The sequence below is a fragment of the Triturus cristatus genome, chromosome 6 (genome assembly GCF_964204655.1).
Source record: "Triturus cristatus chromosome 6, aTriCri1.1, whole genome shotgun sequence".
Taxonomy (NCBI): Eukaryota; Metazoa; Chordata; class Amphibia; order Caudata; family Salamandridae; genus Triturus; species Triturus cristatus.
In genome coordinates, this window is record NC_140589.1 from 1,229,312,762 (window position 1) to 1,229,332,681 (window position 19,920).

Here is a 19,920-nt window from a genome sequence, read left to right on the forward strand (position 1 = left end):
AAGAACAGAAAATAACAAGTGCAGTCTCATAGCAATGAGGAAGAAGTGAGTGTATAAATATACAGCAGTGAATAAACGCATATGGATCGGAGGAAGGAGAAATATGAAGAGAGGAAGAGGAGACAAACTAAGTAAAACAAGATATTTTTAAGCAAAGGTATATGAATTCATGAACAGACAGAATAACACAGGTCTGTAGGGAAAGGGAGATGAATCAAGATGAGTCAGAAGAAGGCCAAGCAGAGTGTGGAGAATAAGAATAGAAGGGAAGAACCTATCAAGACTGGGGATTTATGTAAAAAGATGGGGGGACCGGCACAACAGGAAGTCATGAAGGGCTTAAGTAAGAGGTAGCCGGGGAGCAGAAAACATGCACAAGACAGCACATCCAGGGCGAGGAGGAACTAGGTAAGCAATCACGAGTAGTAAAAGGAGGTGGAGGGATGCAGAGTAGAAGGCAGACATTGTGATGTTTTGAAGGTCCAAGAAACAACTAAGATAGAAAATGTATGATACTTGCATAAGAACCTGCAAGCAAATACAATTACCTAGGCCTGACTGTGGACAACAAATTAGCTTTAGTAGACCTTACTTCAAACAAAGAAAATAAAGTGAGTACTGTGGTGGACTTCATGAAAAGATTTTCAAACATCTATGGAAGACGAGACATGGAACAATCATTGAAAGTCTTTAACACTGAGCTAATTCCTATTCTCCTATATGCCTCTGTCATTTTTTTAAAATAATAAAGCAACTGTCTTCTTGAAGAAAATGCATATGAAGGGGTTTAGGCTATTATGAAATCTGCACTCATCTACACCCCATAGCAAACTACGTCTTGAGTATCAGCTTCCCTCTATACCTGCACTTCATGCTGGTGCGCTCATAAACTTTGTTTGTGACTGCTCCTCGCTCAGGGAAAATTCCATCAAATTGCTCATATTCAAGGAACTTAACTAACAGAAGACCATCAATCAAGCCCAGCCTCACTAAGGTAAAAACAAAATCAGGGAGAATCATTTGCCATTGTTTACAGATTTAACAAACGCTCCTCGATAGAAGTGCAAAGAACCAAATAAATGCAAGTCTGAGGAATAACAATAAACTAAACAATCTTCTCCTCTCACCGACTTATAAACATGCACCCTATACTATTGACGTCTACTGTTGTCTTAAGGAGAATTATTTAACTTATTTGCTTGAGCCTGCTTTCAAAATAAAGTACCTAAGATTTTGTCTACTTTATATTCTGTTCTCTCACTTTGAAGGTGCATGGAATTCTCAATCTTAAATAGCTGTAAATTGTGTGGCCAAAAGGGTGTGTCGCTAGAGCACATAATTTGTTAATGACTGTCCCTCTTAGACCTAAGGAGAAACAGTTACAAGAGGCCTTTGTTACACCCAATATCAGAACCATTACTCAAGCTATTATGTATTATTTTTCAACAAACAATTACAGATTTATTGGGAAATTGAGGATGTTTTCAGATCTCACCTATTCTCGCCGCCAAAATCTCGAAGCCACATGATTTTGTCAATTATAGAATCTATGTCCGCTTTTATTGATTTTAAAAATATATTGTGTGTTTATGTATGTGAATTCTCACTGTAAAGAAACATTTATATTTTTTATTCAATAAACTATTTTCAGTTTCAAAGTAAAGGAGAAATCAACAGAACTACAGGTAAAGCAAGAAGACTAGCGGGTGAGGAGAAAAGATCGAGGATCACGGGAATAACCCAGGGAATGTGCATAATCGCAGACAGTCTCTAGATAACAATTAGGGTTTGTGGGATTAGACGATGTCTCAAGTGATAAGTCTTTAGATAGTTTCAGAATGATAAAAGGGAGAGTTTAGTACTGAAACACGCTTCAACAGAATTACATCATAGATAGCCCAAGGCAGGACTATAGTACTATTAGAACCTTACAACTGCTGAAGGTAAAATGTTCTGAATTAAAAGTGAGAAACAGAAAGACAAACTTAGTTATGAAGGAATAGTTCTCTATCACCCAATATCGACCTTGAGCCACTCCACTCTCTTCTATGGAGCTCTTAACATTCCATTGGTCTAGTTACCTTTAAAAATAGTTTATAGAGCTGAACACATTAAACAATACAGAATATTTTTAATTAACTACAAAACAGATGTGCTGTCCTCTCAAATTCTTGTGTAGAGTGTGTGGCGGCACACTACTGGTATGCAGTTGGTGCGGTCATTATTCCAGCAACTCTACGCTAGCCAAGCTACTCCCCGGGTATTTGCATTTAAGACTCTGCCATGTCAAACAGATGTAGACAGACGTTATAATTAAGTAACGTACAGTAATTGACTGCTTGTTTTCCACCCACTAACACATATTATGGGCTATTGCAGAAAAGCACAAGCAAGCACAAACGAAACATAAACAAACAAGAAGGTAATAACATGGGAACAAAGAAGAAATTCATATTTTGTACCTTTTAAACCTGAGCGGATAATGGCAGGAGACAGGTCATCATAGTTATTCATGAGGCTAATATCTCCTGAAGTGAATCCAACAGTGAGCAGCGGTTTGATGTTCTGGACTGGGATTGGATAAGCAGCAGGGCCATCTGAAAGCAAACAATCAATAACAACAGGTAGGGGAAAAAATAAAAGACAGTTAATTCGTGCATGTGTAATCTGAAACACCAAACACCTTCAGAACCTCCAGCAAAACACAGTGAGACCGACCAATCACTTCTGTAAGGAGAGGCCGATGTTTTATTTGCATTTCATTAGGAGACAATTCATATACATTTATTAGTCTTTATTTCGACCAAATTGATCATAAAAGACACAAATATTTACAACATCACATGATAAAATCCATTGTTCCTTAAGGACTTTTACAAAAATGTAATAACACATATAATAAAAACATATTAAAATCGATCAGAATCCACTCCGAAATAAACCCCAAGAAAAAATATTTTTTTTAAAACCCATGCCAATGGGAGCTTTACTTGGGGTAGAAAATACCAAGATGCCCCTGTGCAAATATGCAAACATAAATCATTTATAAATATATGTAATCACAGTTTTAACAATACCAGGTGAAGGAAACTAAGCAGAAGACAGAACGCTAAGGTTTACTGTCGCAGTCTGTTTGTTTTTCCAACTGTTGTCTTATTCTCCATGCCCATCCCAGGAATTTCGGTATGGCTATTACAGTTACCTCTTGGGTACTAGACTTTAGTATTCTTAGGGCAGTCGTACTAGACCTGGTACCAAGCTTCTGACAGACAGGTTTTAACCATGTCCTCCTTGGAGAACAATATGCTGGACACACAAAAAGTATGTGGCAAATAGTTTCATCCATGTTTTTACAAAATAAACATTTACTGTCTATGGTCGAATACCATGATTTTGTAAAAGCTTTGGTGGGTAATGATCCTACCCTAAACTGGAAGTAACATTTCCTGTCCAGTGGCTTAGCTAGTATATCCCAAAATTCTTCGTAATGTGGATCCAGCTTATGGTCCAGGAAGGCACTGGTCAATGATATAGCCCCAGAATGTCTCAGCAATCCTGCTCTAATCATAGACCAGTACGCATCCTTATATTCATTTTTTGACGGAAATAGATTGTGGGCCGGATCATCCCATAGCTGTCTCATACCCATGTCCACCAAAGATCTTTTAACCTGCTGTAACCAGCTGATCTTATGGGAATTATCATTACCTTTAATGTCCAAAAGGGCTGCAGCGTAATGGGCTAATTCCGGAGTGGACCATAGCCTTCTCCAGTAAGCCAATGGTTTAAATCTTGCAACCTCTGTAAGCTGGTGGCACCCCAAATCAGAGTACAAGGGAATTAGGGGGGTACTCTGAGGGAGGCCAGTCAGACCCCGCAAAAAACTATTTTGGGCCTGAGCTAATACAGACAAGTTTTCAAACCCCCACAGTTCTGCCCCAAGTAAAATAGATGCCATGGCTTTGGCCTGATAGTTCTGAAGTGCAGGGCCTATTGGCTTTGTTTGAGAAAGCCTATGTTCTTTCAAAATCACCCCTGCTATTTGTGAATGTTTAAGTGCCATTAGTTTTATTTGGGGCTTCCAATCCATTTTTCGATTAATGGTTACTCCTAGGTACGTGAATATGTCAGTTTGTTCTAGGGGCTCGTTATTCATTAGAACTCTTGACTTTATAGCTTTATGGTTATGGAGCACCATAAATTTGGTTTTGTCCACGTTCACCATTAGTTCATGTTCGGAACAAAACACCTCAAAACGTACCAGGGCTTTTTTCAACCCAGCTTGGGTCTTAGATAAGATGAGGGTATCGTCCGTGAACATGAGAATTGGAACTTTGATACCTGCTACAGAGGGGGCATCAGTAGGGTGTTCGAGGAAATACCTAACCACTCCATTTATAAATAATGAAAACAGGGTTGGGGCCAACACACATCCTTGTCGTACCCCTTTGGAGATTGGAAATTTGTTTGTGGTAATCCCTTGACCACCCCATAGAACCTGAGCATAGGTTGATTCATGCAATTTAATCACCAACTGCAATAGCTCTAGTGGGATTCCTAGGTTTCTCAACACAGTCCAAAGCTTATTTCTTGGTACAGTGTCGAAAGCTGCTTTAAGATCCAATTCATATACACTTTGGACGCTGCACCCGCTGAAACACAAATCAGTAGGTTTGCAGTTACTAGACAAAGTACACGTCATAACTTGTAGGTATTCGGCAAAAACAAATGCTAACGTGTGAAGTTTCGTACAATTATGAGAATTCATTTGAATTGTTTCCATTAGGATAAACAAAATATATCCAAAATCAGCAATTTACCTAAATTCAACACCGTAGTTTTAGTTTGAGACACACTTTGGCTGTAGCAGAGATGTTGGCAGTACAATATGATGAAGTGAACCAATGAAACATACTATTACTGAGGCCATTTAAAAGCATACAGATTGCAAGATTGAGAACAGAGGAGTCAGTTTTTCCCACTAAACTGTGACGAAAAACTGTTTAGTTTGACACCCAGTGCATGCTCCTCTGGTATTGAAGGAATGACACAGTAACAAAATATGGAAGATGCAAAGGAAGCAGAGCTGGAAGAGAGTCCTGCATTAACCTGCTTACCATTAGGTGGTCTAGAACATCACTTCCGTGACAGCCAGGAGTCAACAGGACTAGCGAGTGTGTCTAAAGATAGCAGATAAGGTTTCCTAAACTGTGTCATGTCTGCTTTGAAGAAGGCTAGAGGTCAAAACATATTAACTAAATAGGTAATGGGTAATAATAGAAAACGAAGAATTGGACAGCTGCAAAACAGTCAACTCCTAGCCCCCGCTTTGACTCCACCCTCAGCCTCCTCATACGGTTACCTTACAATTGGGCTGTCCAGTTGCATTTCACAAGCATCCTTACCATCTACATGCATCCTTACTAAACCCTTTAACATCATTTCCCATAACCCTATATCAGCAAAATACCCTCCGTTTCCTGTCCCAATGCCGTTAGCCATATTCCTCCTTCATCCTATTCTACAGACCCACATCGCCCATTGGGTGCCGTTAAATTGCCAATGGCTGGTGAAGCAGACTACTCTACTTTCCTACTCAGTCACCCTGGCAGCATGGAAGTGAGCACCCTCAGTCACTCATACTGATCTCTCAGTCAGGTTTCAGCACCTCTGAGCCCTCTAACTTGCAAAAACCAATGAAAGCTGTTACGTATGGCGCAAAAGTGCATCATATGGACAGAAAGCCATATATTCTTATGATAGGGTTTCTCTGCCAAGCCAGTTATATGTGGCTTGTGTGATTATAGGGAGCACAGTGATCCCTGCCTGCAAGTTCAAAAGAGGCAATCATTCTTTAAAAAGAACACGAAGTAAGGCACTTCAAATGAAAATCATTAGGTATGAAACTAACAAACAATTTGGACTCTGAATGGACCCACAGTCTATGTTGAAACACTGCCATGGTGCTACATGGTATTGTGTTAAAGCTGAACAGAAACCTTTACAGTCCATATCACCGCTTTGAGTATCACCCAACCAGACCAGAATATTGAGGTCATGGCATAATATTTTAAGTCTAAACTAATCAGTAAATGGGTGGGCCCTACGATTAACCAAGAGAATGCAATAACATATCCTAAAACAGAAAGCAGACCAAGGGACAGAATTACGGAGTTACATCAGATGGTGTCAGCTTTTTTTAACAGAGATTTCTTGTTCAAGGATAACTTCAGTGCCTTCCGGAAAACAAGGGAACGAAGGCGAAAGTCTAATATTCTCAGCAGTGTATGTCAGAGTTTGTCGATGTGACAAACCGTACTTGGTTTGTAGATACTGATTTGGTGGCTTTTTGGGATGAGCACTAGATTGGAAAGTGTGCCTTCTTGAGGGAGGCCCTTCTCTTATGAGGAGTAGCAGGAAAAGATAAGGTGGCTTATGGAGGTGAACAGTTTGTTCTGACTTCCAAGGACAGTTAGATTAAATCAGTTAACTAACAGAAGGGAGATGTGGTGAAAGTTCTTCATTCTTGCTATTAGATGAGCTGCTAAACCCGAGAGCTGCTTTAGGAGGGACCAGACTCACATTGGGCATCCCAGTGCTTGCAGGCTCAAATCAGAGTTGATTGTGAAGCCCAAGAAGTTGTGACACTATACCAGGGTTTGTGTAGCAATATTTGAGTGTGGGGTGAGTAAAGTTCTAGTACACAGCTGTAGACATTCAGCTATGATTGTGTTTAGTTTCAGGGAAACATAGCAAACCAATTTTCTAGGTTGACAAAGAGGCCTCTATCTTATATAAGTTGCTCAAAGAAGAAACCTGAAGGTATTACTGGATGTCACTCAAACATTGCTGTAAGGCCGCACTGCACTGTCTTGAGATCAGTGTTCCAAGTGGTTCCATGTACAAATTGAACAACATGGGAGATACAGTAGGCCTCTGTGGTATTTCACACCACAGCAGGAATATTAGCTAGCATGAGAATTCACAAGAATGAAGAACATTCTTATTCCAAAAGAAGAGAATGCGTTCAGAATGAACCCACTGATCCCAAGCAGTTGGAGAGCATGTGAATTGGGATCTCATAGTCAAAGAGATTAAAAACTCCTCGGAGGGCAGGCAGAACCAGGGCATTGTACAGACCCCGTAAAGGTTGTAGTGTCAGTACAGCGCCTACACTGGATCAGGCTCTGCAACGGAACCTTAAATACTGGTTATAACAATGACCAGGGGATTGGCCCACTGGTGTTAGAGATAAGCCTGCAGAGAAGCCTACATTTTTACTTATTGTTTCCGAGAACACCCATCATCAGAAAAATGTTATTTTAGTAACAAGGCCTTAAACTGACTTCGAGTTGTTCTATTGCTGGTTCTCCTGCACAATTTACAAGCTGCCTTGCCCACATTATGTGCAATTACCAAAATAAACTGAATTATGCTGTGGCATTCCCTCAAAAATAATCTGTGAGGCAATCATCAGGTTACCAAGAAGAAGAATCATTTTAATTGGATCGAATTCAAGCTACTATTTAACCATAATTTAAAGTCACAGAAGAAAGGAAACATTTCACTACACCATCCAAATACCCCACAACAACCATAGCCCCTATCAGGGGTCTTCATTCCAGAATCTATGCACAAGAGTGTGATGTGGGCAAACAGATTTTGAGAGAGCAACAATTACAAACCAGGTTTAAACATTTAAGTTAATGCCTGTGGCGTAATGATCATGCATAGCCGAACATTATGAGGAGTATTTCTTTTTAACTGCAGATTAGAGCAAATTTTGTTTACCACTTCTCTTTTTTACTCGCCATAAAATGTGCAGGAGTACGTTCAGAGGATGTTCTTAGCTCTGTAGTAGAATGGGTAAGTGCAGAGCAAGTTCTTGGTTCTGCAGAAGCGTGATATAATGCAGAGCGTCTTCTTGGTTGCAGTGAAGTGGTAGTAAGTGCAGTGCGAGTTCTTGGTTGCCAAGAGGTGTGACTAAGCACAGAGTAAGTTCTTGGTTTTGCAGAAGTACGAGTAAACGAAGGAAGTGAGGTAGTGATCGTGATGAACTGTGAGTAACTGCAGAGGGAGTTCTTGATTCTGCTGAAACGTGAGTGAATGCAGAAAGAGTTCTTGGTTGCACTGAAGAGTGACTAAACACAAAGCAAGTTCTTCATTGGCTCAAGGTGTGATCACGTGCAGAGTGAGTTCTTGATTCTGCTAAATTGTGAGTGAATGCAGAGCGAGTTCTTTGTTGCCTCGAAGTGTGATTCATCGCAGTCTGAGTTCTTGGTTCTACACAAGTGTGTGTGAACACAGAGTGAGTTCTTGGCACTGCTGAGTTTTTGATTCTGCTGAAGCATAAGTGAATGGAGAACAAGTTCTTGCTTATGATCAAACATAACTAAGCACAGAGCTAGTTCATGGTTGCCTAGAGGTGCAACTAAGCGTAGAGTGAGTTCTTGGTTCTGCCGAAGCATGAGTAAATGGAGAGTATGTTCTTGTGTGTGTTGTAACATGAGCAAATGCAGAGTAAATTTATGCTTGTATAAGAATACAACTAAGAGCAAAACGAGTTCCTGGCTCTCTTTAAGTGTAAGTGAGCATAGAAAAATCCTTGGTTGTGTAGAAGAGTAGAAGAACAGAGAGTAAGTCACTGAGAAAACAGTTATGTTTAGAGCCATATCAATATCATGTGCAGTGCCCAATGTGAAGAAGATTGGCTATTCATGAATGCTGAGTGCTTTAATGTGAGTTGAGACCCATGTGACAAACACTATCTGCCTCTTCTGGGCACCATGAATGGCAACCAAATTCACTAAGGGTAGGTGCGCGGTGGAAAGGGCAGGGCCTCAATACTGTGCTATTACAGCTCAACCGAGTGCTTTGTCAGCGCTTCGTAAACAACAAGATATTGAGTTATCATTACATCTTCAGTCTGCTGCCTGCCAGGGACTCCACAACTCGTAGCTCCACACCATTTATAAACAATATCACCACGAGGGACAAACACTCAAGGTCACTTTTGATTTGAGAGTTGATTTCATTTGAAGCGGCACAATCTTCCAAGTGAAAAGTAAGGATTTGTGTTTATTACTTTCCTGATGTATACATTCCTCATCCTGATGTTTGTCGATTACTAAAAGGTGTGTCCCTTTAATTTTGCACATTGAACAGTCATACCCAGGGAACGTCCTTTGAGGCCCTGGATTTGGGACATGAACCCAGGCACTGAGGGACTGTAATGCTAGTGTGAGAGCAGCTTCCATCAAAGGAAGGTGTCCCTGCCTTGTTATTTGCTACTATATGCTCTTGGTGAGAAGTGCTGACGCCTTCTCTTTTAGTGCATATCAGCCATGTCTACATTTGCTGGTATAGCCACTGGAAAGTACAACCTACTTGCTGAAAAGTCCCAAGTTCTATTAAGGATAAGATTTGGCTTTCTAGCGTACATTTAAAAATGCCAGTCCCTTAACTGTTTCATAACATGAAGCTTGACTTATCTGCATTTGTAGTAATGATGAAAAATTCCTCTGCAAGTCAATGTTTTCCATTTCTAGTAGACATGGCAGGCTTCTAGGCTCTCTACATTAACCACTCTGAAAAGTGTATGCTTGTTTCCAAGCAATGTTACCCACATAGAGGGTGCCACCTTTAGGATTCTTTACAAAGTGTCGACTGCATGTAAAAGAGTGGAGAATGTCCATAGTTTTTGAAGTGGGAGGTACCATAAAAGCAGCATAAAAGAGAAATGTTATCACAGAGCAGGATCCTAGATGCAAACCACCACTAGGCAAAACGACCACTTAGAGCTTAAGAGGCAGTGCTGCTGCGTGTCCATCTACAGCTCCTCTAACTGGAGATGGAATTAGTCTCCTCGGGGAGCCACATGCATCAAAAGTACCCATACCAGGCTCATATAATCACCTATCTTTTACCATACCTAACTCTCTTGCTGGTCGAAGTCTAGCAAAGTTTTCATTTTGTACAACACCTTTCTGATAACCTGCCTTTAACTATGAGGGGTGTATACCAATGTCGGAACCTGCTTCAAGTCCATGCTGCTTTGACTAGTGCTTTTGATCAAATGTATTTGAATTATCGATCTTTTGTCACAATCTTACAGTGAAATTAATTGTGGGACCTTCCCAACTTCCCCTCTAAAATCAAATCTAAATTATCTTTATATGTATAATTTATCATTATTGTCGTCCTAAAATGTTTAAAATACACTGTTTGCCACTAATTTCTAAAATGTTCTTAAGCACTTTGTAAAGTTAATTTAAATTAGTGGCAAGTTAAATTATACTTCACTTACGCAGTTGAGTGGAATCGGGAACCTCCATACTTTACGAAGCACATGAAGTTTACTAACTTTATGTGAAGTAAGGTTTATCCTTTCGGGCCTTCCAGGTGTGATGATTTCCTGATGCAGAATGTCCCAAGTAGGACATCCTCCAGCAAGAAAATGGGTGTGGAGGCTGGACGTCCACCAGCTGAGGTAAGAGGTGTGGGGTGGAGGGCTCTGAACTGAGGCCAGCTTATTTTTTAAAACTGAACTTCATAAGTTTTTCATTTCACTAAGCTTGGACAGTTTAGAAAATACACAAATTGGAGAGTTATCCTACTTTACATTACACCCATCTACCTTAAATCGCATTTAATTGATAGGATTTAAAGTTGGATTGTGGAAAGCTTATTGAGTGTGCGTTAATACATACCTTAAAAAATTCATGTATTCATTCACATGGTGTGCATCCTGTATACTGAAACCTGAATATTGGTGGCACATAATACTAAGGACAGAATATCTCATTCAAAATATCGACAGGTAAGTATGCATAGATTTACCTATGCGATATATATATATATATACATATAGGTAGATATACATATATATCTCTTCAAGGTATGTAGATGTGGAATAGTAAATCTATACTACCCTATATGCATATACCTTTCAATATTCTATCCTCTATATTCTTGTACCGTGATTTTCTGGGGTTGCCATTTATTAGCACAACCAGTATTTTGGAAAGAACGCGCCTATAGAGCACATCTTTATTGTTTTGCCATAGATGAGGGCCATTCCTCCTTAAAATAGCTCTATCCTGTAAAATTGAGGCCTCTGAAATTGCCTCCTCTAACTGGTGGAGCTATAAAAATGAAATAAAGGAAGGACACAAACGTTCGTTCATACCTTGGGGTGGGGAATAGTCATCGGAGTCCGTGTCACTTTCGCTGCTGTCTTCCACCAAGAAACTCGGATAATTCCAGGACATGCTCAAGATGCCGTCCGACTCGTGGAGCAGCACGTGCGCGAGCATCCGGCCGTGGCAGTCCATGACAATCACCTGACCGTCAGCAGTGCCGAAGAGCACCTGGAAGCAAACAGAATGCGTTAGTCACAAAATGCACGAGCCAATGTCGATAAAAGGGATGTGATCACACTAAGATATGGACATCAAGGCAACCATAATCTCATATGAAAAAGGGATGGTCGTTATGAGTCGTGTATACTCAAAGAGAACTGATTGTCCTCCTTACTTTGTTAATCAGTGTGGGTGCGATTGTGCCATTTCTTTATTTTATTACATTATAGACTACATGTTTGAACAAGCATTTACAATGAAATGGTCTCGGCAATATTATAGGTAGAGCTATTGGTATTGCTCATTATTTTTTTATCATTTTTGTATCCCTAAATAAATGGCATTGTCATTTCTATTGGCATTAGCTTTTTTTTTGCATATGTGATACCTATTGCATTAGCAGTGAGGTAATGAGAGAGTGAGGTAGTGATCTTTTTAGAGAGAGAAGTAGTGAGGTAGTGATATAGATAGAGGGGAGTAGTGATGTATAGAGAGTTATGTAGTGAGAGAGAGTGAGGTAGATAGAGTGTGAGGTAGTGAAAGAGTGAGTTAGTGAGTGAGAGGTTTTTTCTGACGTAGTGAGATAGAAACAGTGAGTGATGTTGTGAGGTAGTGAGAGAGAAAGATTGAGGTAGTGAAAGAGAGAGTGAGGTAGTGAGGGATGTTGTGAGGTATTAAGATAGAAACAGAGTGATGTAGTGAAGTAGTGAGATAGAGTGAGGTAGTGAAAGAGTGAGTGTAAGTGACTTAGTGTATTTGAGAGAGAGAGTGAGGTAGTGAGCTAGAGAGAGTGAATTAGTGATTTAGAAAGAGAGAGTGAAGTTGTGAGGTAGTGAGAGAGTGATGTAGTGAAGTTTTGAGAGAGTGTGTTGTGATATAGTGAGGTAGTGAGAGTGAGATAGAAATAGATAGTGATGTAGTGATAGAGAGTGAGGTAGTGAGATAGAGAGAGAGTGTGTGGCTCATAGATTCCAATATAATATACTTTAATGAACTCGAGTGCAACTCGCCCCACCCCTGACGCCATAACCACACTCTTAAACCATCTACCTTACCGAAGCACATGTATCACATTGAAATGCCTTTTACAAATGCCTCAGCCTTTCTGCTCCATGCTCGGCAGACGATCCCCTGGCCCCGCGTGTGCACCAATCACTCATTTAGCCCCCAACTAGCCTGCAGCTTCCATCCGTCGGACCCGGTCCCGTGCTCATCCTCTCGGCATAGAAGCGCAGCTCGTCGGCGCGAGCCAAGGTTGTCTGTATGCGCTCGTGCCGCACCAGCGCCGTCAGCAAGTTCCACAGCAGGTCCAGGCGTGAGCGGGGCCCCTGCCCCATGCGGCGAGCTACGCGGCCATGAGAAATCCACAGAGCAGATGAGGAGCACACACGCTGCTGAACTTTGCTCCGGTGGGAGTATAACTTTTGCTTGTTTTCGTGTGCAGTGTTTGTGCAAGGTAAGTTTGCACATTCACGCTGGATGCGTGAGAAGCCACGGCTTCCTATCTCTACAGTCTGGATGATGGTGTGTAGGAAACTGATCCAAGCGATAAGAAATCCGTCCATGGCCAAACTGATGCCCCGCCTCTTGCCCCCAGCCCCACGTATTTACCGCTACCAGACCCCACTGATGGGACCCCACTGATGGGGCCGGCCCCATACCCCACTAAGTCCCCGCTTCCAGCCGCAGAACACACTGCACCAAAATCAGCTTTCGGCCTTCTGCACCACCGATGTACCGCTTCCGGCCCCAAGACCCATTGTGCCTCAGTCTGCTTCCGGCCCAACGATCCACTGAGGTACCGCTTCCGGCCCAAGGACCCGCTGAGTCGCAGCTTCCGGTCAATGATGCACTGATTTCGGCCATATACAGAGCCTCAATACATAAAAATACACTCACTCCCGACCACGTAGAAAGAACGTGACTATGGAACTGATGTAACAATAATAAAAACGACAATAGTAGCAACGAAAACAACAACGATAATAATATGAATCAGAGTATTTATAATAACAGCAGCAGTTCCCGGAGCGCACGCGCAGACCTCCGCAAAGATTAGCGCGTATTTTACACCCGAGAATTGGCAGTTCGCGGGCCGCAACACGTTTGCTTCTTCCGAAGACAATGTGTTTTTGTTGCAAAGCCGTTTGTTTACTATGATTCTGACACAAACATACCCCAGGATCCTAAAACATTACACGTTTTAGCTACAATCCACTTTTGGGAGGGGTTTTCCACCTCAGCAGATTCGGCGTGAGGCGCGCGCTGGGTTCTTTTCCGATGTTGTTTAAGTTAATATCACTTTGTTTGTGGAAACCTTCAAGCTTGAAGTGGTCGGCGATCAATTCTTGGCAGAAATACCAACACGCCTCAAAGCGAATCCCTCTGATGGTTTTGACCAAAATTGATAAATCGGTTGCACGTGAACTCAATCCGAGGAGGATGCGTTCAATTTCACAGAAGAAAATTCATATTATAAATTGGGTCCGTGACGTCGGTTACGCGGTGCATTATTGCAAAACAGTTTCCTCAACAGATGGAAACGTTTTTAGAGTTGGGAAGAGTAACAAGCACACCGCTGCCTTTCTCCGAGGCGAAGCAGAAATGCCTCGGAGAAAGGCAGCGGCGGTTTCGGATTCGGGGGCGTGTTTCTTTTTCTCTCCTCTTGCCATTGGCTGGAGGAGAGAAAAACACTCCCAAAAAGGGCGTGGCTAAAAAGTGGTAAGAACAGCACGGAACACGCCCCCGAATCTGAAAAAGACGGAGCCTATTTGGAGGGACGGCTCTCTCCTCCAATGGCTGGCCTCCGTTTAGGAAGACATAAGATCTCCGGACTTCCGGTTCCTCGACCTAAAAACCGAGGTTTGCTTACAATTTAGTGACAGTAATTAAGCTCTGTGAAGAGAACCACGTGCTGCCTGGTGTAATCAGGGCCGGTTCTAGGGTGTTTGGGGCCCTGGGCAGAAAGGGAATGTGTGAGGCCCCTCTAAATTGCAGAGACATGAGGCATTCAGGGCTGTTTGCATCTGAATAGATGCCACTGCCACTGAAGCTGCGCCCCCCCTCTCAGCCACCTTCAAACACCTATTAACAGCTCATCAAGGGCTGAAGGTGTGAGGGTTGCCATCCCGCTGTGCCTCGCCAATGCTGCTGGGTATCTGAACTTTGGTACTGCATTGGAGTCTGTTACACCCGACCTCAGCATCAGAGTCAAGCAGGGAGGTAGGTGGAAGCTGTGCCTGCTTAGGGTGGTGCGACCGGTGCCTGGTTAAAATTACGGACAAGTGGCGTCCGTTAAACAAAGAATCCTTCACGGACAACGGACAGACGGCCGAAATTACGGACTGTCCGTGAAATTTACGGACGGTTCGTCACCCTAGTATTAATAGATCAACCGCGTTTAGCTCATTGTGAAGCAACCTGCACTGCCAATTCGTTTCTATCACCACAGAGAAATACAAAGAAAGAGTCTGACGAATCTGCGTAGATTTACTCATTTTCGGGATTAACAAAATACTAATGAAAACGCCTTTTCCTCCACGCATGCAATACACAAAGTTCACGGTGCACTTGTACTGCATCACACATACTGCCTAAGACTTCTCCGAAAGAGTATTAGTACAGAAATGTAAATCTAAATATTTTACTTTTTTCAAAGTTTTGTCTCAAAGAAAAATGTTAGACCCAGTGGAGACCAGCCTTCCCCTACATGCGCAGACAAAATGATAGTAGTCGTAGAACGTTCACAAACCAGTTACACAGACGTCCAGCAATATTTTGCTACGCCTCTTAATTTCCTAAAGTATTGGGAGTGAAAAGCCTACGGTAATGTTAGTGAATCAAATTCTTTACCACAAGTAAAGCACGGTAAATACGCTCTTTCTGACATTTACATTCATGCCAGTAACTGCGCAGTTTTTCACTCTCAAAGAGGTAATGAATGACTAAACGGAAGTAAAATCGGCCATTTACTGCCCTCTAGTGGTACCATCAAAAACTTACTGAGAAAAAGTGGAGGTACACAATACTAGAACGGGATGTGAAATGTTATCCTAACGGCCCAAGTCAATCAATAGGACTTCGCAGTTTCCATGATCAAAATTATACGGGTCCTTCTGAGTTTTATTAGGATTTATAACAATTGGGTCATTTGAGTTACAAACGCATTATTAAATTGCAAAGGAGACAATTCAACAGATATGTTATCCAAGGTTAAAATCGTATCTGAGCATTGCCTACTGAGTAATAACCACAAAACGTTTCCACAAAACGTTTTGAGTAATTTCACAGAACAATAACAGAGTGTTGGCACTAATTTAGTAGTTAGACGTGATTGCTGAAGTAACACATTTAAACTTTTATTCTATAATTCCTCAGAAGTTTATGTCATCGTTAAAACCGAAACATGTCGTTCTAATTTGAGTACGGTATTTTTTATTGCACACACCCCAGAATTTCCCAGCTCTACACCAATCCTATCTTTAGTCCTGAAGTTGTGGTACCATTTTATAATCTGTAATGCATCTGAACTGGTCCCATATAATGGTACAATCATGCCAAGGATGTCGAAAAACGTATAAACACACTAATAGTGCCTTTTGGACTTATTTGACTATAAAAGCGGTTTGTGGTCCATCATCCCTAAACTCTGCATTCAGTCACTTACATGTCAAATGTCTGCAAGGTTGCATGTCTCTTCTTAAGACCTCCCCCCTGGCAATATAACGGTTTGGCCCACCATGACTTGGCACTTTTCTTACTGCATTCTAACTTTCAACACATTTGCTTTTAGGTTTACAAGGATTCTTGAACTAAATATTTCTTTCTTCAGTGTTCTAGTTGAAGCGTGCTATCTTGTACAGAGCTTTGAGCTGCCAATTTAAGATCCATAATACAATTTTATTAAAGCCCATCTGAATATTTATTCGGAAAGCCAATACATACACCTTGCTTTAAAAAGCGTTAAATAACTGAATGGTTAAAAAACACATTGACTTTACAAGCCTCACACCCATCCTTTCAAGCACAGCGCGGCATTGTGCTATAAGCAAAGACGAGCAGCAGCCTGCCCGTGTACAGCTCATGGAAAGTTGAAGCTATCCACCTGTATTCATATTCTCACTAAAGGTGTGCTTGGCGGGTTCTTCCATCACATTGTGCATGATCGATGCTCCCCAATGACAGAGCTATTTCATGATGGTGGTAATGGCCACGCCTATTTCACGTTGCATTCACCGAAGCAAACTATCAATCAATCACTGCATTTGTAAAGCGCGCTACATACCCAAGAGGGTCTCAACGGTGCTGGGGGGGAGCAGGGGTGCTACTGGTCGAAGAGCCAGGTCTTGAGGAGTCTTCTGAAGGCCAGCAGGTCCTGGGTCTGTCGTAGGATGGTGGGGAGAGTGTTCCAGGTCTTGGCGGCGAGGTAGGAGAAGGATCTGCCGCCGACGGTGGTTTTTTGGATGCAGGGGACTGTGGCGAGGGCGAGGTTGGCTGAGCAGAGCCTTCGGGTGGGGGTGTGGAAGCTGAGTCGGTTGTTGAGGTAGGTGGGTCCGGTGTTGTGCAGTGCTTTGTGTGCGTGGATCAGGAGCTTGAAGGTGATCCTTTTGTTGACGGGGAGCCAGTGCAGGCCTCTTAGGTGGAGTGTGAAAACAAGGAGATGATGGACGGAGCGCTGAACCTTTTCAAACACACCCCCAGTCACAGATCAGGGTTGAATCCATCATCGTTCTTTAGCTCACTATGCCACCCCAGTTCAGACACAGCTATATGCAAATTAGTCTTGACCCTGTGCCTCATGGGAACAGTCCAGCCGGAACTGCCAAGCCATGTTTTCCCTGGACCGGAAACAAGCCTCCAGGGAACGGTTTCGGGCTAACAGCCCTCTTCAGCCACGCTAGCTTGAATCCAAAGGCAAAGTGAGCAAGGGACCTACGTCTGGGCATACCCTGCCAACTGATGGCGAACAAAGCAAACACAAGGAGATGATGGACGGAGTGCTGAAACTTTTCAAACACTCACCCCCAGTTACAGATCTGGGTTGAATACATCATCATTCTTTAGCTCACTTTGCCACCTCAGTTCAAACACAGCTATGTGACCCCAGTTCAGACATGGCCATATGCAAATCAGTCTGACCCTGTGCCTCATGGGAACAGTCCAGCCCGCACTGCCAAGCCACGTCTTCCCTGGACCGGAAACAAGCCTCCTGGGACCAGTTTCGGGCTAACAGCCCTCTTCAGCAAGGCTAGCTTGAATACAGTGGCTAAGTGAGCAAGGGTCCCACGTCGGTCCAAACTGTGTGGCGTGATGAGCAACAAAATAATGGATTAAACACAGATATGTGAGTAGGGGTGAATGTTTGATTTGTTCAGCATTCCATCCATCGTCTGTTCTTTTTGCTGTTGTCACTGTAGTGGGCAGAATAGACAACTAGCATCTGGGTTGCTTCTCTGTCGCATTTCAAGTTTTCCCCTTCACTCTCTGGTGTCAACACTGTGAAAGGAAATAGGGATTGTCTATCCGAGTCCAAATTATTCAGAGAACTCCATGTCAGCCTCCAATTCCTTCAGACTCCACATTAAAATCCTGGAAGGACAGGGTCACAACTAGAATAATCGTCCAGGCCCTGCATCAGCCCAACTGCCAATTTGAAGCCCCTTAAGATCATACAGAAAGGTGAGGTAAAAACCTAAGGGAATACTCTGGGAGACACGAGTCGTGAGCTAACGGAGACCACAGATGAGGCACACTGTCGCCTTTGCCACCGGTGACATAGTGCAACTGCCCTCGTGCAACTCTATGATGCCCAAGTACATCCCAGATATAGAGCCTCTCTGTAGGAATATCAAGTGTCCTGGTGCCTGGCTAGCTCCGCTGCATCTGCAATCCCACTTTAAATGTTCAGTATCATCCAACGTCCTCTCCAGACCTTGCATTGCTGGACCACTTAACAAAATATAAATAAACACAAATGTCCATCTGGGAAGACGCAAAAACTGTATAAACTATAGAAAACCTTTGTGTTTTTTTTTGTGTGGATTTGACTCATTTGAATTCCCTTTGTTGTAAGTGTGGGTTTGCCCTCATTGGCACTTAGGACTAAAGGGAGTGTGACTTTGCAACACCCTCATGTGGCCCGGTTATGTTCTCTTAACTGTCTCTCACCAGTCAAACATAAGCTAGAGATGTTTGACTTTTGAATAGATCATCTGCAGACGCAGTTTTCTTATAGGAGACAGGGTTGACCGAAAGCTCGACCCCAGATGTACTCACAGCCATCTCCCACGGTTATGCGATTGTTAGGTTGGACAGGAAATCACAAAAAGGGGGAGGGGATTGCTATTATTTTTAATCAGTGTGTCCTGTGCACATTAATGAAGTTAATCATTGGAGGATGTGGTGCAGCCTTCTTTTCTCTCACTTTTCCCAGCAATTTCACCTTAGCTGGATTTTTGATACATCACCCACCAGGCCCAGCTTCTAGTTTCATGGTATCCCTAGCAAATACACTGCCACCATTTGTTTTAAGCTATTCGAACTTGACTGTCATTTGAGACGTCAATCTCCAGTTTGATGACATTGCGTGTCTGGCAGCAGTCGCGCTGGTTACGGTCCTAGAGGCTCTTCAGCGAGCTCAACTGGTCTTTCCCCCAGATACAGGCTGGAACACAAGCTGGACCCTATTTTCTTAAATCTGACCAGCCTAGTGGTGAATTTTGCTCTTCCACTTCTATGGTCCGATCCTCTGGCCATACCCTTTCAGGCCAAACTGCTGCCTATGTCTACTCATGGTCAGCCGGTCAGGACACAGAAATGGACAAAGGTGACATCCGTCGATTTTACTCATGGTTTGGATGCGAGTCATCCTACTCTAGATGACTGTGTAGATATAATCAATTCCCAATTGGAAGGATGGAGAATGGGTGCGCCTGACCAAATCGCACCTTTGGCAGATCATACTATCAGAATATCCACACCCTTGACTAACTACTTGTTCTGAGAAAAAACAGCAAGCGCTTAGAAACCGTTCGGCACAAAAAAGTTACCTCTACTGATAAGGCCAAATATCGGTCGGCCTTGAAGGAATATCATAGACATATCATGGTTACCCACCGTGTTTTTTACACTGACAAAATCGAGGCTGCACAGAACTCCTCTCGAGAAACCCTAGACCGAGTTTCAGCGTCTACTCCATCCTTTAAGCAACACTGCAATGTCATTGTCCGTTTTTCTCTGATAAAGTCGCTGCCACCTACTCCCTTTTCCTGAGGCAGCTAGAGATGGTTAACTTTTTTTTTTGCAGAACCGCACTTTTCGGGTGGCACAAAAACCTTTTCAATCTCAGATTTTTCCGCTGCAGCAAGGGGTATCTCAAGGCTACTCATGGAGCCCTACCTTATTCAATCTTTGCATGCGCCCCCTGGTTGATATTATCAAGGGCTACAGCTTTAATATTGTATTGTACGCCAATGATACGCAGCTGATTATCACAAGGACCTGTCTGTTGGAGGTGGCTGAGTGGATGGACCTCAATTGTCTTTAGCTAAATAGTGGTAAA

General features: G+C 42.6%; 1 protein-coding gene across 2 annotated transcripts in view; it reads right to left on the minus strand.

Annotated features, from left to right (window-relative positions):
• TULP4 (TUB like protein 4) overlaps positions 1-19,920 on the minus strand; it is a 787,154-nt gene that overhangs the window by 272,471 nt on the left and 494,763 nt on the right. For both annotated transcript variants that reach the window (XM_085612155.1, XM_085612156.1), the window contains 2 exons: positions 11,189-11,369; positions 2,463-2,597 (listed from right to left, as the gene is read on the minus strand). In XM_085612155.1, the coding sequence (XP_085468281.1) occupies positions 2,463-2,597; positions 11,189-11,369 (316 nt within the window). The remainder of the gene's footprint in view (positions 1-2,462; positions 2,598-11,188; positions 11,370-19,920) is intronic.